We start from the raw sequence: 25053 nt of genomic DNA on the forward strand, positions 1-25053 counted from the left end.
GATTAAGATCGCTGTGGTCAAAAATGGCATGAGATCCCCATAAGCATTAAACTTCATTCAGCGCAACACTGAACAGAGCCTTCAGCCTCCCTGAAATAAGGAGACGTTTCCTGTTCTGAGTCTGCGCGGAAACGTTGCCATAACCGGGTCGTGTCTTGTCAGCTCCAGATCAGCGGACGCATGGTGTGCAAATTACCGTAAAGTGACAGACGTATTATTTACCCCATTACTATAAAACCTGATCATTGTACCGAATTTAAAAGCCAATTTGCCATTTGCCTAATCCCGCCAATTTTAGGCGCAGAGACTTTCATACTGGCCAGCTTTCCAGAAAGTGAAATACAATGTTTCAGTTTAACCTACGGAAACACTTCCAAGCCAAATGAATAATGGCGGGAAAAGTCTGTACAGTGAATGTGCAATATCACGGTGCCCTGCATCGATTGGAGTCGACGTGTGACTGTTTCTAGTCGCTTGACTTGACAGGCAATGCTCACTGGAGTCTCATGTAACACTGGGACATTAAAAGATGTAAAAATTTGCTTGGCACCGTCTCGAAAGCCTTGTAACGTCACCAACCTAAATTTGGGACATAGACTCATTGTTGTCAGCGCTGCACAATAACGTCGCCTGGCGAAAGACTACTCCATGCAGCATGGCGCCTCTGTTCAAACGAAAGAATTCTGTAGTTCGTAGACACAGGTAAACATCTAACCATCTTCAGAGACATTAAAAGATGTAAAATATTGCTTGGCACCGTCTCGAAAGCCTTGTAACGTCACCAACCTAAATTTGGGACATAGACTCACTGTTGTCAGCGCTACACAATAACGTTGCCTGGCGACAGCTCCGCCTCTGTTCAAACGAAAGAATGTTGTAGTTCGTAGATGCAGGTAAATATCTAGCCATCTTTGATTTGTTAACGGATATATCGAAACACTACCATCTTGTGAACAGAATCTGCTACAAGCACTTGTCTAATATACTGTTCTCTACTGCTATTTTGTTTTCATATTATTCGTTTGATGTTGTGGACAACTTACTATGTCACTTTTCAATTTAGGCCAATGGCTAGTCAAGGTTCAGTAACTGTTGAAAACTAATCGTCACTTCCGTTTTGAAATATGATTTCTTGACCGTGTCTGGCAGTGCGAGATGTAAGTTATTTAAGCATAATTAGAGTTTCATTCATTAAATAACGGTGTCGTTTTCATTCTCGCTTCATAGTCCCACGCGGTGATTTTTGCTGCCAATAAGGGGGAACATATTGTGATCAATGTAGGAACCATAATTCCGAATAAGGTGGAAACTCAACAAGATTTTTACTATACCGCGACCTACAACTTTTTTCACCACAAAGACCTGTTTCAACAGAAAAGCCTTTGAAAGACTTAGAGAAGTTGAGGGAAGAACAAATTTAGGAGGCTCTTAATAATAACTTGTCTGTAAATTCCATATTTTACTAATATCTTATTGGCCTATAGTGCTGTTCAGTCTTGTTTCAAATTTTTGATAAGATCTTTATTCTAAATTATTCTGCTGTGACAGTTTACCGCCTTATTCAACATGGTGATGTCATAGTGACTTGGTAGTAACCATGACAACAACAAACAACATTGCCTGTCGTGATCGTCTACACAACCTACGGACTCGGCCGCATTGTTAAATAAATCTGCTTTTATTACAACTGTATTGCCCCCCCCCCCCCCGAACAATGACACCCAGTGCTGGCAGATTGCTAGTATCATAGATGAGGTACACAGACTTAAACAAACAAAATACTTCACAACAATCTTCTGACTTGAAAGAATGTTTCTTCCTCTTCAATCAACATTAGCGCCGACGCTTTTCCGCGACCCATTTCAATCTTCCTGATACATGAATCTTGTCTGACAGGCACTTAAATCATTGAAACACACACCTAGTGTTTGTTAACTTTCGTCTAGGTATCACTGACGCTGTTCTTGTTGATATGTCGTAGTAATTGGACTGCACTAATAGCATATATGTCAAGCCTGATGCCATGCGAATCGACGTCAAAGAGACAATGACAATGTGATAAATAAGCACATCGCAATTCAGTCTGCACATTGATATTTTATCAGAGAGCTCTGCCGACGGCAGTGCATTAACTTGTCACAAATGAAAAGTGTTTCTGAAGATTGGTGAGGTGAAATGAGCTTCACCATGACAGCGAGGATAATATTTGGCGACGTAAAAAACACCAAAGTTCTATTATAACATTAGAAACGTTCTTTACACTGTATGTAAAATGTAAAGAATTATTTACAGAAGTACAACAACTTTGACCCGTAGGAAAAAACACTTCAAACTTTAATCGTAGTTGGCGCTTTTCCGTTGCTTTCGGCGTCAAGCTTGGCTGCCATTGAACAGATGTACATAGGACGCTGTCGCTACCGCACTTAATACAAACTGTCCTAAATGATGTCACGATGGTTCTGTCGGTATAGCTACAGATCCATGACGCTCCATGTACTGCGTGCTTTGTGCAGTGGTGACGGTTCGTCGATCTCAACATCCAGGTTCATTTTCTCGCTGATCTTGGTCAAAATTTCGGTTTGCTGCTGCAGCATGGAGAATACAACTTTAAAGCTGGAATGGAAAGCATGAGCAAATGAGAAAAAAGGCGATTCGGAAGATTCCTGACTCTAAAGTTAACTTTGTGGTCACGGTGGAAACGTCAGACACTCTCCGATCAGACTAATAATAAAACTGGTATCTACAAGCGAACATTGGTACCTGGCTTTCTGCTTATTGAGTTGTTGTCTCAGTTCTTCAACTTTGGTCTTGTCCCGGTCTTTGTCTCTGAGAGTTACGAACTCTGTATTATCTGACCTGCCCAGAAAGAATCGCGTCACCTAGGAAACCATAACAAAATGCAAATGAACTTAGTCGTAGGTCCACACAGTACGTCCCCAGATATCTCACTCCTGATAGATGCATAGACGCTCGATTCTCCTGGCCATTGGTCAAGTGCACATCTATACACCCATTTGTCCATCATTTTTCATTCATCCATTCATCCATCAATATTCATTGGATTCAATCCATCCATTCATCTGTCCGTACGCTGTCATATCCATCTTACCATCTCTTTATGATGTGCTAGTAAGGTAAACAATCCACCAGTCGTTCAATTTAACTACTGTCCTTTCAAGAGAGAAACCCCAGTAGCCTGAGGTTCGAGCGTTGAGCTGTACGACAAAGGTTAAATTTTTATTTCACCGATCAGACTGTCCAGTTAATTTTTTATAAAGAATATATGCCTAAAGCATTGTGTAACTTTGGCTATTAGGCGCTATATACATTTGTTAGACAGACAGACAGACAGACAGACAGACAGACAGACAGACAGACGGACAGACAGACAGATAGATAGATAGATAGATAGATAGATAGATAGATAGATAGATAGATAGATAGATAGATAGATAGATAGATAGATAGATAGATAGACAGACAACTTACTGCTGTACTACGTTGATAATGGCCTATGGACTCATCGAATGGATTTGATAACCCCGTTGTTCCTCCATTCGTCCTATCATCCAAATACCAATCAATCAATCAATCAATCAATCAATCAGCCAATCAACACCAACCAACCAGTCAATCAATCAATCAATCAATCAATCACTCAATAAATTGACCGATCAGTTAATCCTAAACATTGTCTAGAAAGGTAGACAGTGTGGTTCTATATCATGTCCTGCTTTAAGACTTAGTGTAGCTCGACTCATAGATCGTGTTGACCTTTTGGCAAGCTTAGACATCCTCATCTTTGTATCAGAAACTGCTTAGCGACCCATGACCGGGGGCTGTGAAAGAGAGTTATTTCATCCATGTTCTAGTTATCTCGAACATTACAGCATCACTCCAGTGTCTGCCTTCTCGGCACTACTTGATATCTCAATCAGAAATCCACAGAGTAATAAGATGATTGTACGCAAATGGTTGTTGTGGGTGTAGATGAATCAAGTATATAGCTATACCTTTCTGAACCGTGTCATTTTTTCTTTGTTGGGCTGAACCATCACTTCTTTGACGAACAGTTTGCGTTGTAGCAAGAACGGCATCTTCTTATCGATATCGCTGATAAGTTCAACCTGCGAGTTGTGGAACGGAAACGAGTCATAAACTCCCTACATGTATACTTTCGAATTAACTCATGCTTTCCATCCTGTTTCTTTTTCGACAAGTCACAATGTGTATTTTTAGATGACACGACTCGAGTCACGCAGCTATATACACTGTGTGTAAATACTTTTTGCTTCCAGAACAATGGTGGAGCAACAGACTGAGCGACACCTTCTGGAATTTGAATATGGCAATTAGAAAGAAAGAAAGAATGAATAGTATTTGTTCAGAATTCACCGGACAATCGTTGTTCATTCCTCTACCTGTAAGCTGATTAGTGGAAGTATAAAATAATTGGGATACTCAATCTGAAAGAAATTCTGATGTGCGCCCTCTCTCTTACCTGCATGCCCAGCCTTCTCAAAAATGCAGTCTTTCGAACACCTTCAATGTCACCGACCGATATACCAATCTGAAGCAAGAATTATTTATGTGTTAACTTGCAAATCTCCATCAATTATGCTTAACGCTTTTGAAATGAGACTGTCGTTTAAAATGGGAATGAGTCTTGTCCCGGCGAAGAGATTTATAGATCAATCAGTATCCGTTTATTGTTGACGGTATCGTTGTAAACTGCCTTGAGGTAATATTCACCTAGAAACACTGAAACTTTTCTAAAGGACTGTAAAACGTCCCACAGTCAAGACAACAGACTTTGGGACACAGTGTACATCTTGGCACTTGGAGAAAAAAAAATACCCCAGATTTACCGACATTTGAGATTTAAAATGACGCCCTCACACGGGGATACTGTCCTCGACGCGTATTCTACATTAAAAAATAAAGTGATTCGCTACAGATACTCTGCAGTCTGCATCAAGGGCATTTCACTGAGAAACGAAACAGTTCAGTTCTAGTCGACAGCCGCCCACTGATTTAACTAACACTTACCAAAATAAGCAACCGGTAAAAGTGTTTTAACTTACCATGAGGTTTATCAAGACGATCGGCATCAAAAACAGAAACACCGAAAACAGGATCCGACTGCTGCTGTCGAATGGATCTAGCGGCTTGTCGTGAAAAATGTCCTCATATTCAAATTCGCCGATGGTCATGACAAGCGTCTTTAGCATCGCATTTCCAAGAGTGCTGAATTGTTCCTAGGAGTCCAAAGAAAACTTGCAACATTTAGAGCTCCGGAGAATGCAGTGGTAGCATATCGTAATATGAAAACAGTATCCACATTGAGACCGCGCCACACACCGTTGACAGGTAAACCAAATGGCACCATAGAGGTGCGGCACGGGCTGGTTTTTGCGTGTGTGCCACGTAAATGGTGCGTGATTAGAGGAACAAAATAATATTTGCAATAGATAATAAGCCAATATCGTAAGATTGTAATTGCTAAACACATGAAACAACACCCGTAAATATGTAAATTAATATTATCATTTCGCGCCTTCTGAGTGTGTGAGAAATCACAGTCCTTTTCACCAACGTTGGTCGAGGCAAGGTGAAAGAATGAATAAAACTTTTAGACTACTCAAATATTCAACCAGTCTATCTCTTTTCATTTTTTCTGAAAGCGTACACTTACCAATCTGGCGAACATAACGTAGAACACTGACGCAAAAGCCACGACGAACCAACTGTACACGATCACTGCCTACAATAGGAGAAAAAACAAACAAAAAACTACTAAACATAATTTTTAAGAACCTGGGAACTCGTCACAATAACTTTCCTATCGGATTCAATAAGTATATCACGTTATTGACACCGAGATAAGCGTTGGTGGTTACAGTTTGGTGCGACTGAATACGCCACGTTGACGGTAAGCCGTATCGCAGCTCAACAATATCTTGTTGATAGAGCCGTTGGTTTACGATGAAAAGCGCCCTCAAGACGAACGACAAATTACTAGATTCAAGAAACCGGAGATTCCACAATGGCCAAATGAATCTACTTCTTAACGTACGCAACCAAACCTTTGTGATATCTGCTAATTCTCTTAATAGTCTGTTCTTGTGACAGTTCCATTGACATTTCCATTCGGTTGTCCATGGCAACCCCTAAGCCTTCACGGCGTAACTGTCATCCGATATACCAATCTTTACGGCGATAAAGCGTAACATACGTAATATACGCTGAAATATTTCAGTGTGTTATGTCGATATAACGTGACAGGTCAAAACGGACCTCAACCAATGTATTGGATAACACGGAACTTACATCTTACCTTCATGAGTGATATAAGAACGGCTACAAACATTACAACGTAAATTCCTACAACATCAAACCTATAAAAGGAAAAGATGATATTGAATAAATTCTGGTTTTCAAAATTAGAATCCCTTTTACACTATTGAAACTAATTTGGGATAATTGGATTTTCATAATTTTCAAATTTCTCAAAAGTGTAAGGTGCCGTATAGCTGAATGTTGCAATATTGCATATTACTCATAAAAACAAGTGTGTGACGTAAAAGGGAAAGCAGATGAGATTACATTTGTAGATGAAATCGACATTCCTTCACCATTCAATTATCCACTTCCAATCGTGTTCGTTCTATTAATGTAAGGCTAATTAGGTTGGTCGTTATTGAATGCGATATAGAAAGAGAAAAAACATCATATAGGCCTAATCATGAATTTCCGGGGTCTTCATTGTCGATTAGTATGCAATTTATCAGAGACAGACGGTCCTCGTGTGTATACTGTACCTTTGAAGATAACCTAGGAATGTCATCCACGAGAGAAATATCGCTATTGAACCGTTTGTCCAGGCCTGAGCACACGGAACGCTGAAAGGCGGTGCTATGAACAGACAAGATGTGAACAGCATTGTCACTAACAGAAAGTTGGTGAACTTGGTGAAATATCGCAGTCTCTGGAGAAAAAAATGAAACAGACGATGGAATGATTAAGTAAGTAGATCGAATCTGTCCGATAACACACAATGGAATATATTTCTACAGTGTGCAATGATGTGCACGTGGAAGTGCGAGATGACGCTGATCAGCACGACGGCTGTCAGTGATCGGAGTTCGTCACTTCTGTCTCCATTTTCCCGCCAAAGAAATGCTTTACTCTTCAGCACTTTTTCCCGCCAGTCTGCCTCCCTGTCTGTACTCGTCTCTGTATCTGCTTGTGTTGCCGTCTGCTTGCGTGCCTGTCTGTCTACCCTCACGTTGTTTTTGTCAGCGAAACGAATAATTGCATATGTTTACATGCGTTGCCTGCTTTTCCAAATGTCGGTCACTACAGAACACAAGGATGGAAATTTCTAGAAGCTTACATGAGTGTAGAGATCCAGGGCTACTTTAATTACGTTAAGTGAGACGAAAAAGATGACCAGAAACTCAATTGACGTAAGGAGGCCGTCATGGTTACGTTTAACTGTCGTCTGTGGAAAAATAAAAGCGTAACTGTTTAGAATGAGACTATCATGGCTCCAACGGCTACGTTACACCTTCTAAAAGGTTCATTCTGAAATCACAAATGATGCAGTCGAGGGCTAATTGCGTCTACAGGCAATATGCCACCTTAGATTAGGTTCTACGTATCAGGACAAAGGTGAACGACCTTGCAAGATGTAAAAATCCACAACCCTATTTAACCTTGCGTTCAAGAGCCAGACTCTACTGACGCATTTTCTGCAAATAAGGTTTGGAAATATCGTACTGTTTAATCATAATATGGTGTCTAAATCAGACTGTTTGAAAATCACTCTCTATCACAGCATGCTAGTAAGTGCAAATGTCATCGAAAAACGCTACTTGCTAACCGATAAGGGAGGTAAATGTTTGAGATTTCAACGCATGCTGAATATGCATTTCCTACAGTGTACATAAGCACGGTTTACTGCACTGTTGAATTGACGATGAAACCTATTAATTGATTTGATTAATGCACTATAATAAAGAGATTGAAAAAGTAGCAATTACCGTCGTGTTGCTGATAGGACAGCCATAATCGTCCAGGTTCGTTGTGACAATGTGCTCACTTATAGCAGCGTATGACGTAATGCCTATCATGAATATGATATGCACGATAAAAGCCGTGTAGAATACATACCGGGCGATGGTAGTCCTGAAAATTTTCAAAAACAGACAAAAATTATGAGACTGGCACTGCAAGCGAAATGATTCCTCTACGTAAAATTGATAATCTTACGATGTACTTACGTTTTTTTCTCTATCTTATATTTTCTGTTATTTCGCCAGAATGACGCGAATTAATATAAACGTAGGAAGGATCCCCCTGAGGATCGCGGCAAATTCTAAGAAAATGTAGCATGGCCACGTTACGTTGTAAGCTCTGAAAGCTGCACTTTTTACAAGAGCGAGTATACTGAACCGCCCGGATGTAAGTGCAGTAAGTCTATATGGCCATTTGCCACAATAATTTAGCAATGCATTCCGACCGAATATCGCGATCCATCGATTTCTTTGTTCGCTTACTCAAAAAGTACAGTACGTGTCGATTCAAGTGTATGAAAAGTCCCTTCGATACAAAACGTTAAGTATTTTAAAAAGCGCTTTTGTATTTATGCAGAGATCTATATTTTGCTCTTATGACAGAAAAGCAAATACAATAAATAGTTTTATTCTGGGCTTATACTTTACCATTTTAGCGCCATCAATGTCTGAGATAGCTCGTGACTCAACAGTTGTTCTCGTCCATACCTAACCATTGTCTGTCGAGGGGATAAAACGAGTCGTTTCACACAAAGGTGTTTTTGCACTGTCATCGTCAAATCAAAGATACTGATTAGGTTACAAATGCCACTCAGACATGACATTGACATTCAGCCACGCGAGAAAGGCTCGATCTTTAGTTACATGTTTAAAAAACTCTAATTTTTTCCAGATCTCTTTATCTTTTATTAATTGAAGACAAGTCTCTCTTTAATCATCCGGTAGTAATGGCGTAACCTTGCGCAAATTAACGCAGGAAAATGCCATGTAATTCCCTGCGTAAAATTTAGAGACAGCTCAAGTCACCTCGATAAGATAATTCCGCATCGAAGATATACGAGGCTATTAGCAAATCTGTACACTCACAACGTGTATGGGCAATTATATATACGACAAATTCCTCATTCTAAACTCTGTAAGCTTAAAAGCCGGCTTTATGTCATAAACGTTTAATGTCACAGTATCTCTTACCGTCAACGCCAAATACCTCTCTGATGATTCTGTGAGCATTTCATCAGGTCCAGGGTCTAGAAATTCATAATTGTATGTCACCTGCAGAAAATTAAATAAAACACACACCCGATATCAGACTACCAATCACGTAGAATTTGGCCTCTCCTATCTAAGACTCGCACAAAATTTTGTCCGCAGTTGATTTATTTTAATTAATCGATTGGTACTAGCTATTTCTGTCTCTCGTAATACTTGCAATTAGGACTATGAGTGTTTCATATTAACATGTAGCACCAAACGAATTAGATTATTACATTGGCCGCTCGCCATCAGCAATGACTCCGTGGCGCAACGGTAGCGCGTCTGACTCCAGATCAGAAGGTTGCGTGTTCGAATCACGTCGGGGTCAGTGGTTCATATTTTTCACAGAATTATCGTTGAGGATTTTGCTTCCTGCGAAGGACTAGTTTCTAAAGAGGAAATCAATTTTGAGATTTTGACGCAAATTTCTTGATTCTGTCATTAGAATTACTCTGTCTAGTTATCTTGTCAAGCGTGTGTTTCTCGTCGAAATGTGTAAAAAACCATTCCGTTGGATTGAAATTTTACTGAATCTCGATGTGTTACAAGGTTACTTGGTGTGAAAACACTAACGAGCTGTTTTGTCGGCTTAGGGATATTGAAATGGGCCTTTAAATATTGAACCCATTCTTTACTAATGCTTTGAGTTCTAGATGACGTCATGTAGGAGCATTATTGTTTTTTAGTGAATTTCACGTGTTGCTCAGTTCAGTCATCAGCCAATGATGCTTGGCTCCGTGGATGCGATTAGGTAATCCGTGACAGTGAACTTACCCGAAGATGAGGATCTTCTCTGTCGACATGTGACCTGCTGACACACCTGTCCATCGCCAGCAAGGCCACACGTGGCAACTTTTCAATCAGTCGTTTCATCGGAGTTCTGAATTTCCTGTCTTGGTGGCGCAGTGCTAATTTCCAGCTGTTGGGTCAGACAATTTAAGTGCTTCAAGTATATATGATACAGATTTTGAAACATACTTCTACAAACAATTATGCTCGGAGATCTGTCTCTTGGGGGAAGGAGACGAGATTGTGAGGAGTGCCCTCTAGCGACGGATTTTGTCAAACAAAACTGTCACACACGTAGCAGTTGCATACTCTCCACTCTGTAGTGGTGAAACCACATCAAGTCGTCAACCATCCAAGGAAATGATCATGATTAATTAATGTGGACAAGGTCCAAACGTGCCTACCTCGGGCAAAAACTGACCGCTTTATAATCTGAAATCCATGCATAAAACTATCAACAAAACTGGCAATGTCTTACGCATGCAGGTACTAACCTTTTATGTTTGATGATAGCAGCTGCCGTTCCCTCTTGTAAATTCTCAATGGCAGCGTCCAAACAGTTGTAGCCACCATTGTTGAGAATAGTGACGTCAGCGCCCTTCCTGAGCAATATCTCAGTTGCTTCAATGTGACCGTTCGCACAACTCAGATGAAGCGGCGTGTTCTGCGAAGAGAATTATCTCCAATTGCCTCTATTCGTTAGGGTATAGAATGCGCCCAAAGGACAGATATTCGGATTCTCAAACTTTCACAATATTCGTTTGGCCTACCACTTGTCGATTCTCATTTTGAAGCTTATGGAGCAAATCAAATTTTCACCAGCTTAGATATTTGAGAATCGGGAAGTTGATTTCCCTCATGGACACAGGGATGGCAGCCATTTTGAATTTCAAATATCGGTAAATATTGGGTAATTTGTTTCTCTGGGACCAAAATTTGCTAAGCGACCCCGATTTTCATTCTTGATTTTGAAATACATCGGTCGATATTTTACTTGAGAAAAGTCTGAGCAAAACTGTTTCGGGGCACGAACTACCTTAAAGCTCTTTTAGCAGCTCTTCTTGGCGTTTCTTTCTAGAGTTCAAAGTTTAACAGCTGTTTCTCGAGCACTGTCTATCGATTCATTTCATTATCCTTGGGCCGATACGTTTTGCTTTCTCTTTTTTGACTTATTTTTTCGAATAAATTTTACTTTTTTTTAAAGTCACATAAATAGTCGTAATTATTCTAACGCATGATAGTCAAGTCAGTCTTTTGATCGTTTGGAAGTATAAGCAACGGACAAATTCTAATTTCCAAACAACCATACTTTTCTCGGCACAAAAATTATGATGATTGATGTCTATCACTATATGGAGTATTCTGATGAGATGTGGTAAATTTTGAACACCGAATAATGAAACAAAACGTAACATCAATTGATATAATATGAACAACGCATGACGAAAGAGGCTAAATTGCTATATTTTATCAAAACAAATACCACATTATCATCATCAATGAAACTGTGAACTGGGTTATAATACAATGATTATATCAGTATCACGATAAAATGACTATTAAAGATTTTTACAGGCTGTTTATCACACCAAAAAAGTTTAAATTCTCTCAGCTCTGATTGCAGAGATATTGTTATCAACAATAACTGAGTGAAATGCGGAAAGGTGCTGAAGATGAGTCTTAAACTGTCTTACCCGGTTCTTGTCAACGACATTGATTTCACAGTGATTGTCAATAAGAACCGCCATAGTGTGGATATGACCTCGACTGCTTGCAAGGGCTAAAGCCGACCAGTGGTTGTCGTCCCTGTAAAGTATGTGATGTAAAGTTATTTGAAAAATTCTTGTTTGGATGAATACTTATTCAACTACCTACACGGACAGAGCTGTCACATAAACTGATATATTTTGTCGAAGGGTCAACATTCACTCAAGATGTTAAAATGCCCGCCGCCGGATCTGAGTTGCCATGCACGAAACAGAATCAGATTCAGAAAGGAATAAAAAACTAATTGGAAAGAGGGACTCATTTTATAGGAGTAATTTAGATGTGATAATTGCATGTTGTTTGGATTTTCAAGTTTCAACATCTCATGATTGATTCTTTTCAACACTCCGAAGAACAACGACCGCTAATATGGCCATACCCTGAAGACAAGATTCTTCTATTTGAATTTCTGTTTTTGTAATTGTTTGTTTTCCGAAACAACATTTTTTTCTCACTAACCTGCTTGTTATCTCTGCTCCAAGTCCTAAAAGTGACTTGACTACCGAGTGGTGTCCCTCCAAACTCGCCAATAAAAGCGGTGTTCGCCCTTCTACGTCGTCCTCATTTATCTGAGTCGGGTTGGCGAGGACCAATGTCTCCATACATTGCAAACGACCACACCTTAGGGGAAAGATTGCCATAAACGCACGACTCAATCTATGGCTACTCATGCTACAGGCCGGTCTCGAAACAGCTTGGCGTTTCATAATTGTCTCCGGATGATAAATTGTCACGTCAACATTTTTCACAGTAGACCCCCGGCTAAAGCAAGAACATTTCCATTAACAATTTGTTTATTGCATAGTCACGTTCCAGTTTCAGTTGGAGTGTGACGACCTGGGATCAAGAAAACTACATTCCCTTTAACATTTTAGGGTTTGCCAAGCCATTTCGAAACAGGCCCACTGATAGGACAAAAGTCCACTTAGGTTATAGATAGATACATTACACAATGCACAGCCAGCAACTCACAGGCAACCTCTACACTCTAGCTGCTTTGAAAACGACTGAATATTTAAGGTTCAATTTTCAAAGCAAATGAATGTTTTAGTCATGCCAGTGCCATGGACACTGTCTTCTACTGATTGTAGAAGTTTTCTGTTAGTTTGAAACTTACGTTATTTCGCCCTAGAAAGCAATTCTGGTGGGTTAGGATGCCAGAAGACAACCGTCATAATTTTTAAGATGGTTGGAATTTTATTATCAAATTAGTCGTCTAGTAGTCAACTATTACTTTATTGGGTTTAGTCATGAAAGGTTACAATAGGCATGCTCAATGTCCTTTGTTTCAAACGAGCAAACTAATACAATCAAATTTTGACTTACTGTGCTGCAAGATGCAGTGGCGTTTTCTCATCTCTGTCCCGAGGGTCAATTTTTGCGCCGTAATCTAAGAACAATTTTAATATCTAGGAACAACACGAAAAACTTCTTTTACTCCATGAATTATGTATATCTGTGACGTCAATAATAACCGATTAGACCCTCAATCGAACAAGCATCATAAAGAGAAGTGAAAACGCCCTCTCCGTTGAATAGACACTTACCTGAACATAGCCGAGCTCTGCTGCATAGTGCAACGGAGTCTGGTCATTCTTATCCGGGAAGTCCATCAGAACAGCGCCACCATTCACCAATAACATGAGTATAAATTCAAGATGGCTGCATCCGACGGCCCAGTGTAAACAAGACTTCATCTCTGTGTCGACTGAAGTTATTTTGGCACCGTGATGTATTAGAGTGCTAGCTGCCTGAGTTTGACCTTTCCAGGCGGCACATAAGAGCGGCGTGAAATTGTCAGCGTCTTTTGAATCTATCATGGCACCCTGCATAAAAAATATAAACTGAATATTAACTGGACGGAACGAAAATAGAAGAAAAAAACGCGATAGGAACTAATTTGGGAAAATTCCATTTTCATATTTTGCAAATTTCTCAAAAGTATTAGGTGCCGTATAGCTGAATGTTGCAATATCGCAAATTACTCATAAAACCAAGTGTGTAATATAAAAAGAAAAGCAGATGAGATTATATTTGTAAATTACATCGGCATTACTTCACCATCCAATTATCCCAAATTAGTTCCAATCGTGTTAAAACAGTGTCTACCCCTAAAATGTTTTTGCCTGGTTGATCTCACGTTTGTTGTTACTTTCGTTTTCGTCTTTGCTTCTTTGCTTTTGAGACTGTTAGACATTGGCAGACAGAAATTAAATACCCCTACAGTCTATATGGAATCTTACTTATATCTTTATCCATATGCCCAAGAAAGCATATAATCCTTCCATTGAAATTGTCCAGTTACTCATCAGTCGAGTAAAGTGAATATGAAGTATACATTACGATGTGGAGTACATGCACTCACTTGAACAGAAAAACGGACGGACGGAGAACCACGTTCAAGCAGGGAAGTGTGGCTAACTTGAATTACCGAGGAGGGAGGGATCAGGGTAGCAACACTATATTCCGTTTTAAATGAGAGCGGCTCAAGTTTCACACGGTCATTTCAGTTTGGAGAACGTTTCCGTCACGTCAAAACACAAACTGACCAGATTATACATTACTATATTTTATTTAAATATTTGCATCTTAGATGAATATGGGAACATGGTCTGTAAAGGTTTACAAAATGATTGAATTTTTCATAGTGTTTCGGCTGTGTGCAGTTTCTTTGTTACTGTCATTCAACAGCCTTTCCGTTGCGTGCGCCGTACTTTGTCCATACTCTGCTATCTAAATCACTGGGAAGCCAAGTATATTCAGGTTTTAAACACAGGCTGCATATGTATATACGGCGAAAGGCAATTTAATCCAGCTGTCATTACAACAGTATTTTTTTAAAAAAGACACCTAATTTTGAAAACACACGGCCAGTCTGTACGCCCACTATCCGACTCCCCCTCCTCTAGTTGTTAATAAACAACCCCACTTCACGTAATCACTAGTTTGAGAAAGAAGATACAGTTTCCAGTCTATCTTCAACGAATCTTCAGCGAACCAAAAGTGGGTCATTAAACTTACACTGAAATGTAATCACTATTGGCGAGACCCGTGACCGTTTTGATGGAAAGGTCACACGTATACTATCGCAAAAATCAATCAAGCAAGCGCACTGAACGGGAGGTCTGTACTTACTTTGCTGAGAAGAAAGTTGATCATCTCCACCCTATCGTACATGGCAGCCCTGCAGAGAGAGAAACTGTGAGAAACTCATGACCACAGTGGTATTGTAAGAGTATACGTTGACCTCAATAAAGTACAAGTTTAAAGGCTCAGTACCTGTAACTTTTGATGATCCGTTTTTCAAAATTTTGTCGCATGTATCGGCTATACTTTCTTTGGCTACTTCCTACATCATGTTGACCAGTGAGTATACACTGAATGTATACATATAGATAACCAAGTTCAGGGTCCGGACTTGAATTCACTTTTGAGCAACAAAAGTGCACGTCACACACCGACGCAGTGCACGAACAAACCCAATGCTTGGTATTTCAAAACTCTAAAGGAAGTAGGCAAAAAAACCGTAGATGATTCACGAAACAAAAATGATAAAGAAGTTGTCAAAATAAAAGCTACAAGTTCTGTAAAAACAGTAGCTTTATGATCTCTGAGTAAGAGAAAAGTCACCATAATACTTTTTGGTTTTGTTTGTTTTGTTTGTTTGTTTTGTTTTGTTTTTTTGAAAATATGGCGAACCTCGATTTATTACAAGTACTTTACAATACTATTACCATATTGCTTTTATTCCTGCTGACTGAAAATTTCTATCGACATAAGGAGCCTTTTGCGGTTCTCTTTCGTGAAAGGGTCGATGTAGCTCTAATTTTTGACGAGTTTCTTTTATGTCAAGAAACGATGAAACACCATCTTGAAATCAACCGCTCGTGTAATATGATGATTGCCAATTATAACTCGACTGAATTGTTCAGCATGGTTTGCAAATTGGCAGACCAGCGGTCAGCCCTTTAGCATCAGTTTCGTTTACATACCAGAAATTGTGTCATCGCTCGATATATCTGTTCTTTTTGTAAGCACGTTTTGCCAGTTGATGATTCAGCGTGTTTCAGCATCTACTTTGTCGACTAACATAAGCGAAGTCCCCAGTACTCCAAAAACGACAAAGTGTCTGCTAGTAGAAAGACTTCGTTTCTCTTTTATGAAAGTTTCGAGTTTCACATTAAGTCTTGATACACTCTCAACTTCCCTGACCCTATTCTAACCTGTGCAGGGGCGTCATCTGCTCAGCGTCCCTGGCGTTGATGCTGGCCCCTCGCTTGAGTAACATGTCAGCCATGTCCACGTAACCTCCGACGGCTGCTATGTGAAGGCTGGTAAACAGATTACCCTTGCGAATGTCGACGAAGGCCCGATGCTCGAGAAACAACTCGGCGCACTGAAAAGTAGAGAAATTTTATCACTGATCTAGAGGATTGTTGCGACTGCCGTGTCTCTTAACTTTTGTTGACTTAAGTTTGCATTCGTATTCTACATATAGAGAAATTCGCTGAAAGTAATTTACTTCGACGAGGATGGGAAATATGCCTACTACTACTTTTGCTCTGTCTGTCTGTCTGTCTGTCTGCCTCTCTCTCTCTCTCTCTCTCTCTCTCTCTCTCTCTCTCTCTCAGCGAAGCTGCCGTTGTTGATGCGGTTTCCCACATTGTGTTTTGCGCAGACAATCAAATAAGTTGCCCGCAGGGGGCTATTCGGTGGTGTAATTGACAAATGGATGAAGGGTCAAATGAGGTCACTGTAAAACAACATTAGATGGAATACCTCGATACTGCCATTTGCAACAGCCAAGTGAAGCGCTGTATTGCCTTCATTATCAGCATACGACATGTACTCTACCAATGAGATCCGTGCCATCAATGCTGTCAGAAAAAAAATTAAAGGAAAAATGAGCAGGAACTTCAACTCTCTTATTTATTTATTTATTTATTTATCTATTTATTTATTTATAACAACTTACAGCCATCACCCTTTAGATCTGCTTGTGGCTTACAGCACAAAATTATTTTACCGTCACTTTTTTCAAGTACATTTGACGTTTCTATGCAAACGGATCGTCTGATCTGCCGTGATTGGCTGGCAGTTTGCATGCAGTCGTACTTGTTTTACTTAATGAGACAAGGAATGTTTTTCGTGTATCGATCAAATCATGATTTTTTTAGAAAACAGTTATACAACCTAATACCTTCAATTTGTTGTCATACTTTCTGTGGTTTTAACTGATGGCCATGTAGTAGGGCCTATCGCCGTCGATATTCACTACCGTCACGTTAGTAACCCACGCAAGTAACCCACGCCATTGCTAACTTAAGTTCTTTATGCCAATGACAAATACAGACAGATCATGTGTCATATTAACATGCCTATGCAGGAGGGCTGCGATGATATATTGGGGTAGAACGTGCTTCGGGGACAGATTACTGACAGATATCCGAACTCTCAAAACTTTTACATTACTTTTATGGTCTACTGCTTGAAAGGGTTCACTTTGAATCTTATTGAGTAGCTGCAGTCTTCACGACATTGTTTTGTGAAAATCGAAAATTAAATTTACTCCCACTGAGTGTACACAGGGATGCGCCATCTATTTGAATTTCAATCGGTAAATTTAAGGTAAATGTGTTTCTATAGTACCAAAAATTGCACGGGTTACCCCGATTTTTATTATTGATTTGGAAAGAGAATGGTTTAAAGTTTACGGTGGAGGAAAGTTTGAGCAAAAAATTAAATCTTTCGATTTCGAGGCGCATGCTACCTTGAGGAAAATACATAAGTATAAGTGTTACGTAATTTACCCGTTCCCATGAGGAGTTTGATGATTTCAAGGTGACCTTCAGTCGCTGCCAGCATGAGCGGAGTGATGTCATTGATCTCCTTGGCGCGGCAGTCAGCGCCATGTTCAACCTGTATGGAGGTCATTTGAATACACAAAGTTTATGCGTTAAAAATTTATTCAGTTATGGAAACGGACCGTCTATAAATCGATGGAAGGAGCGAATTCGATGTTGGTAAATTAATTCCCTACTTCGTTCTGTATGATATTTGTCTAATATTATGTCTCTATGTTTGTTTGTCCAATCTGTCATGTGCGGTTTCTCCATCTTCCAAAATTCTACTCACAACTTATTCTGCCTCACCATGCTTTCTATAACACCGTTGACTCGATAATCATATACTATTTGTGCACATTATTTAGCTTTTAACGGTTTTAAAGGTCGAACACAGTTAACTTTATCATCTCCATCGTAATTTTATTCATGTGATCTTTAAGTTCAAGTTGTCTTCACCATCCATTTACTTGTTTGGTATACTAAAATATTTCTGTTCGTTCACAGGGCAAATGGCACGTTTCGTTCAGACATACACACTCGCCAACCACCATGGTTTATGAAATTCGTTGAATAGTCGAAATAGCAATGACAATAGGCTAAGGTCCAACGGTCGAAATTGATACCATCCGGGTTTATTTGCTTTGTTTATGGTAAATTCATACGGCATGGATACAGCTATCGATCAATTCAGAGGCGCTTCGTCCTCTCGTAAACGGGGAGTATTTACTACTGACTAGGTCTAGCAAATAACTGCCAATAAAGTTTACGTTGAAATTAATCGCATATAGTAGCATCCATTATCAGGTTGCTCACAAGGCGCTCATGGAATCCTATGTAACGTCCACTGGGCACACATAAGTGGTGGTGTTTTTGTGTGTCTATATATTTTTAAAACTTACCAGCAGACGACAAACTGCAAGGTTGCCCTGTATGGCAGCTTGATGCAAGGGAGTTAGTTTATCATTGTCACGGGCATTAGGGTCAGCTTTGCCCTCAACCAATAAGATCTGAAAGAAGACGTTATGGTAGATGATATATAAAGACTCAAAAATAATAGAGTACTATTATTTTGAATATTTGCTTCATATTAGAAATCCATCCATTTCGTGGTTCACATTCTAACACACAAAAGAACATTATTGATAAAGTAGAACCGATCGCTATCACAACCAAATGCGTACAAAGTTATTGCTGTTTACAAGTAGGGGGATTGTATTTTTAAAAGTACGCTGGTGGCTTCAATCTTGAAATGTTGACTGTGAAGTGTAAACAGCAAGAACGAAAGTGACATCTACCCTCGTAATTTCTTCATAGCCACGCCTCGCGCTCAAATGCAAGGGCGTCAGACCATTTCTGTCGCGTGTGTAAGTCGCCGCGTCGTATTTCATGAGCAACTTCACCGTTTCCAGGTTACGGTACTTGATGGCAAGATGAAGGGGCGTGACGTCATCTTCCTCCGCACGGATGTTGATATCTGTCAAACAATGGATGATGAACTGTTAGCAAGTGTTATCACTGTACTTCGTATGCAACATTCACCGTTGGTGTAGCATCCCAAATGTGTTGATTTGAGGTATCATGACAGATGTTACAACAGTTGATCGAATTTAATCAGTTGGATTTCAACAAACTGGAAGTTGCATTTTGTTGAACTTTTCAGTTCCATCTTCTTCAACACCTAACCGATCTTTACAAGATGCAGAACTGTAATCCATTATCATTTAATATTGCATAAACAATAGGCGCTGTGCCCAGTTCAAGGTCACCGTACTATGGGTCACACCCGGGTGTCAAACTCACGATGATCAGAAAGCGAGTGCGGTACGCTTCGTTATGACTATTCTCTTCCGCTGCAAAACATCATTTACATTTAGAAATACCACAAATATTAGGTAGTTATAAGATTTATTTATAATTTCTGTTCCCGGTATATTTAGAGAGAAAACCACGAAAATATGACTTCATACTTCAAAGAGTTTAGGCTTTCAAACGGATCATTACAGCTGAATATAAATGATTAGATTGCCATACAAGATAATACAAGTAATAACAAATACAGACATAATAGTTTGATGGACTTATAGAATCCTGAAATTGATGCATTAAAGAAAACAAGACTTTGTGACAACAATTTATAAACCTAGCTGCCTTAGGAAATATTTACCAAATTTATTTACATTTGTAGGACAACCATTTATATCACAGGTGTTTTTAGGTCTATCTTTCTTACGCTGAAAGTGCAGAGGCTATTGTAAAATTTAAACCAGTATGCCTCTCCATTCTATTACAATGCTGGATGTCTAGTAAAAGTTTTGTTTTCGTTATTCGTTTACATCGTTTTTATCGGAAGGTGTATTTCAACCATCAAACGAGTCTTCACGTTTTGTTACATTGTCGTAGATGTTTGTCCAACTCTTCATTTCCACTTGCCGTGGAAAAGACGGCGCAATCCTCGCACGCGGCGTCGTAAATATTAATTTTTCAGCCTGCCGGGGCTTCTCGAACCGACAAAATTATTGTAAATGGGTCACCCATTCCGTTGCTATTTTTGGTAACAGTTCAATATTATATGGAGAGAAGCGACTGGGGAAAGTATCCTCTGAAAACTATCTTCTTCGCATAGCTTTGTGAAAATTACAGAGGTGAGCTCATGCAGTGAACACGCATCCGGAAACAGTATATAAGACAACAACGTGTAACATATTTACCTGCTCCCCGAAGTATCAACTCCTCAACCACCTCTGTCCTGTCGTAATGAGCGGCGTGGTGGAGGGGTGCCAGCCCGTCTTCATCCCGAGAATTCAACTCCTCCGGCGTCCTCCTGTCGTTCTGGAAGATCTCTACCCTCCCTTCCCTGGCAGCCTGGAAAATCCAATTGCAATGGAGGGGGCGTAAGAGGTGCCTCATCGCCAGCGACTTTGGGAATCTATCCGGTCCCCTGTCGCTGCCGACTCGGATGCGAATAATATTGACGCACACATGGGGCCGAGTTTCCCGTTGGGGAAAAGATGGCACTCCGAGAGCCATGGATAACTTTTATCTCGGGAATGGATGCTAAGAATTCATACTTGGAGGTCCTGCGTCCGTACTTGTTCTTGTTGCGAAAATGGAATGAAAAAGACACACACTCTCTCTCTCTCTGCTCTGTGTAATGAGTTCATGCTTTCATAAATTAGCAATAGAAACCTTAAATTACCATTGAATCTTTGCATTATGACATCAATTCACACTGATTGATGGCGAATGTCTGCTCGGTTGTGATGTCTACTTCAAGATTGATTGGTTCGGATGGTTTCTGTCGCTACGCATGATGGGATGGCGATGCGAGCGATTGAACGAAGAGCAGTGTGGTGTATTTGTGTGCATCTTGTGACAATTGTAGTCTCGCATTTGAAATTATCACATGTTTTGATTGTACTTGTAAAGGTCAGTTATACAAATCTCTGTCACGTAATCAAAAGAACCACGCTATAGAAACTATGACATACACTGTCATGAGATTTTGACAAAGCAGGTAGATGGGTCACGTGCTTAATAGACCATCATTGTTACCAAGGTTGCATTTTTAGTCGAATATGTTTTATTAGTGGCAATGTTTGACCCCGCAGATCTGTGAACGGAAGAGATGAGGCAGGCGTCCACTCACTTTGACCATGAGCAACGTCCATAAATTGTCATGGACAAAATTGACTGGGTCATTTCAATGAACATGTTCAAGAACACATGCTGCACAGCCGTAAGTGGTATAGCAGAACATTGCACGTTAAAAGTATAGAAGACCGTGGCATGTACATATTTTTAAGCCATTCGAAGACTTTACATCTGCTGAAGATAGAAAAGTAAGGCTCTTCATGATGAACTTTGTAACCGCGACATTGCACCTGTGTAAGCGATTTGTAACACTGTCGAGAAATTTGACATGCTCAGGGCCGATCATTAGCTTCGGTACCATCGCGTCTATTTCTTATCAGAGGTTTTGTGTCTTTTGGAATTCCAACTGAAGAAATGGACGACCTCTGAAATGTTGGAAGAACAGTTTGCGAAATCTCTGAGATATAATCAAATTGATGGAGAAATTTTTGCTTCATGTAATATTGTCCTGTATGTTGAACCCAGCGACATTCGTGAATGAGATAAGCCGGCGGGTCTCAACGTTGAATCTGTCCTGTGTTGAGATTGAGCGCAGTGTTTACTCATTAGTAAATACCTACTTCTGACTAAATCTATGCACAATCACCAAGATTATCCCTCGAGTGAAAATGCTTTTGGTATTTCTAAGGAATGTCTGGTTTATATTTTTTTCAGAAACCACAACTTGGAATGCTTTGAAATGGCGATGCAATAAAGTTGATATTGTTGCACGTCACCATTTTCATCGAATTTTCTGAGGGGTTCGATTTGGTGTTGTTTTTGTCGGACACCCTGAAGAGAATCAGAATAAAAATATTAGCATTTTGAAAGAAACTACATAGCAAATATTTCATGATAATTTACAACAGAGGTTGAAAGTAAAGCTACACACGAACATCTAAGAAACGATAACAACGAAATTTCATCCACTGTTGGAAGTCTTTCCTTGGGAACATAATCAAAATCAAGAGTTTTGCTAGAATTGTGGTATTTACGATTATTTCCACTATAAGTAGGAGAGGAGAGTGTTAAATATTTAAAGTCCAGAGAGACCATCAGGACCCCTATGTATGATCTTTGAACTTCTTGTTAAATGAGATAACAGATTTTGACAAAATGGCATTGCATGACTTCGTCAGCGATCGAGCTTGATCATCGTACATATACACAGTTCCAAATACCGATGGCTTTGTGTATACCCCTGGCCGCTGCAATGCCGTGACTTTTGACTGAGTGCAAAGAGGTCGGGGGAATAATACGCATGTCAGTCCAAATCAAGGTTACTGATGCCGATGGTTCTGGTTACTGATACAGATGGCTATGTCTCAAGTCAGTGAGAACAAAATGAGAGCAAAATGTATTCCGGACGTCAAGGTGACAGATTTATCGCCACAAGGTGGCGTAACGTAGTAACGCGAGTGGATCCCAAATAAATGACTATTAAAAGTCAAACGGCTTCTATTGCATTAACTTGTATGGTGTTTACATTGACAATGGGAAAATGCAAATACAGCAAAATGTGGTTTTCTCGTTTGTTGACCGGATTTTCGTTTGTCAATCTTTCCTCGGCAGTCTGTCTCAACGACTGACACGTCTTGTAACACTGACTAGCCTTGGCTGTCTACACTGTCACTTTATGATGCGTCCAACTAACAGAACATAAAACACAGAAATATGCGAGCCTTGGCGTAGAAGGTGCCAATGCATAACTAAAAGTCCCTGTAGGGTAGCAGACAGTAAGAACAGGAAAGGAATCGCTCTTTCATGTAAAGATTGAATCTGAGTCAAAATTTCTCCCTTTTCTAGATTCCGGAGGAAATTACTTCGAAACCACCGAAGAACCAAATTTACACACACGAACATCGGATGGAATGTCTGAGTGATGACGTACATTGAAAAACTAAAATACAATTTCTGGGCGTGCCAGTCAATTATTTGCGGAATTATTCAAGTTTCTATCCCAGCGATTTTTGTTCGGTTAATATTGTTTGTTTTTTGTTTGTTCGTTTGTTTGTTTGTGTGACACTAACCTGTGATATGTTGACCAATCCAAGGAGAACGTCATCACTCTCAAAGTGCCCCTTGAAACTGTTGAACGACGATTGCACTTCTTGTAGCGTGATGTCGTTGGCGTTTACCAAATTGCCGGCGATGCTGCTCGCAGACGAGACCCTGCGATCTGCTAGAGAGGACGATTTCTTCTTTTTCCGGTCCTGTGCCACCCTCCTGCTTCTTATGGCCGTGATGAAACCGGCTGTCCGCATCGTAAAACTGCGCCGTAGTTTAATCGACATCTTGGAAATGGAGTAGAGTCCTGTCTACTTCTGCTCCTACGTCTCAGCTGAGAAAAAATCCCCGCTCCCTCTCTCTCTCTCTCTGAGCTTATATAAATCCGAACTGATCGGGAACTAGATCGCCGTACCAGCGCACAGATAAAGAAACCACCAAGTTCTACAAGGATGACGCACTTCCTGCTATTAACTCGCCCAACGGATCCCCGGATCCGGACGATCTCTGAAAAGCGACTACCGAACGAGTGTTGTGAGTGATGGCCGACTTGCGTCGCACGCATCCTGACCTGAAGGGCCTATATTCAGTATCGTTTTAGGATAACAGAGGGGAGCCGTCTTCTGAGAAGAAATATGTGAGTTTGTGATATTTGATATTCACCAAAGACGCACTTGAACTATGCAATAACATAATCACCAGATCCCCGCTCACACCTTCATACAAAAGGGTTAAGCGGAAAAGGTCAGACGTTCAATTAATTATGGTCAAGGAGGCTATGGTATAAAAATAGCCTCTTGGTGAAAATATGCCACATTTCACTTCATCCGACAGTGTTCTTAAAGAGAGTAACTGGATATTGCCTTGCAGGACGTTGGTGGCGGTAATATGAACTTTTGACACTTCAAATATATTTCACAAGTTTTGAGACTAGAGCAGAAATGTGTATCACCATCTGATTTGGACCTCAGATACACCAAATTAATGCAACGTGCGAATACGAAGTGTTAAACACCACTATCACAACACACTGCCCGCAATTACGACAGGTGTCCATGTTCAGATCGCCGTGTTATTTTGCTTCAACCTCTCAATCGATTGTACAGACGTATGCCAAGTTATGATAATGCTGCTTCGTTTTATTATCGGAGCTTGGAGAAGGGTATTAACTGCAACGGTCTCTAACACAGGGAGTAAAATGTGTCAATGTGCATTCAAGGGCTAGCAGCTGAAAGTTTTGGTGATTTTGTTTCATTATCTTTGTTTTTAATGTCAGCTACAGTTTCTTGTTCTACTCCCCAAAGCATGCCGAGTTACACAGTTTAGAGCTTGTCATATCAACGCCTGTACATGTACAGGCTTAGTTGACATACCGTATTGTGTATCTCAATATGGTTTGGGGAGTAGAACAAGATAATGTTGTTAACATTAAAACAAAAAAGGTTTAAAAATAATCAAAAGTTACAGTCACTAGCTCTTTAAGTAGCATGCCACGAAACGGAGACCCATGGGTGACTCGGGTCATACGGGCTCCAAATCATTTCAACGGAAATATATTTCAATAAAGATAACAGGATTTTTCACTCTCTTCAAAAACTTCCTGTTTAAACTGATTTTTAAGGTGGTAAAAACGATGTCGCCCTTTATAAAACGCCTCGATTTGGTGAAAAGGTATAATTTTT

At 40.0% G+C, this 25053-nt stretch overlaps 1 protein-coding gene and 1 non-coding gene across 2 annotated transcripts; one reads left to right on the forward strand and one right to left on the reverse strand.

Annotated features, from left to right (window-relative positions):
- Window positions 1-1657: 1657 nt before the first annotated feature.
- On the reverse strand, window positions 1658-24130 carry LOC139151034 (transient receptor potential cation channel subfamily A member 1-like). Its single transcript, XM_070723559.1, has 26 exons — window positions 23395-24130; window positions 20443-20596; window positions 19030-19208; window positions 18634-18741; window positions 17699-17807; window positions 16668-16765; window positions 16112-16284; window positions 15024-15072; window positions 13436-13714; window positions 13215-13297; window positions 12348-12509; window positions 11816-11927; window positions 10616-10785; window positions 10107-10251; window positions 9270-9350; window positions 8727-8797; window positions 8046-8190; window positions 7397-7504; window positions 6822-6988; window positions 6338-6398; window positions 5696-5764; window positions 5085-5258; window positions 4502-4570; window positions 4014-4127; window positions 2761-2879; window positions 1658-2613 (listed from the first exon to the last, which is right to left on the reverse strand). Exons 1-26 carry the CDS (start codon window positions 23656-23658, stop codon window positions 2472-2474), a joined length of 3405 nt encoding a protein of 1134 aa, XP_070579660.1. The 5' UTR covers window positions 23659-24130; the 3' UTR covers window positions 1658-2471.
- On the forward strand, window positions 9589-9660 carry Trnaw-cca (transfer RNA tryptophan (anticodon CCA)). The gene has a single exon. It is a non-coding gene; the product is annotated as a tRNA-Trp (tRNA).
- Window positions 24131-25053: the final 923 nt, after the last annotated feature.

This window comes from Ptychodera flava, chromosome 15 (assembly GCF_041260155.1).
Source record: "Ptychodera flava strain L36383 chromosome 15, AS_Pfla_20210202, whole genome shotgun sequence".
Classification (NCBI taxonomy): domain Eukaryota; kingdom Metazoa; phylum Hemichordata; class Enteropneusta; family Ptychoderidae; genus Ptychodera; species Ptychodera flava.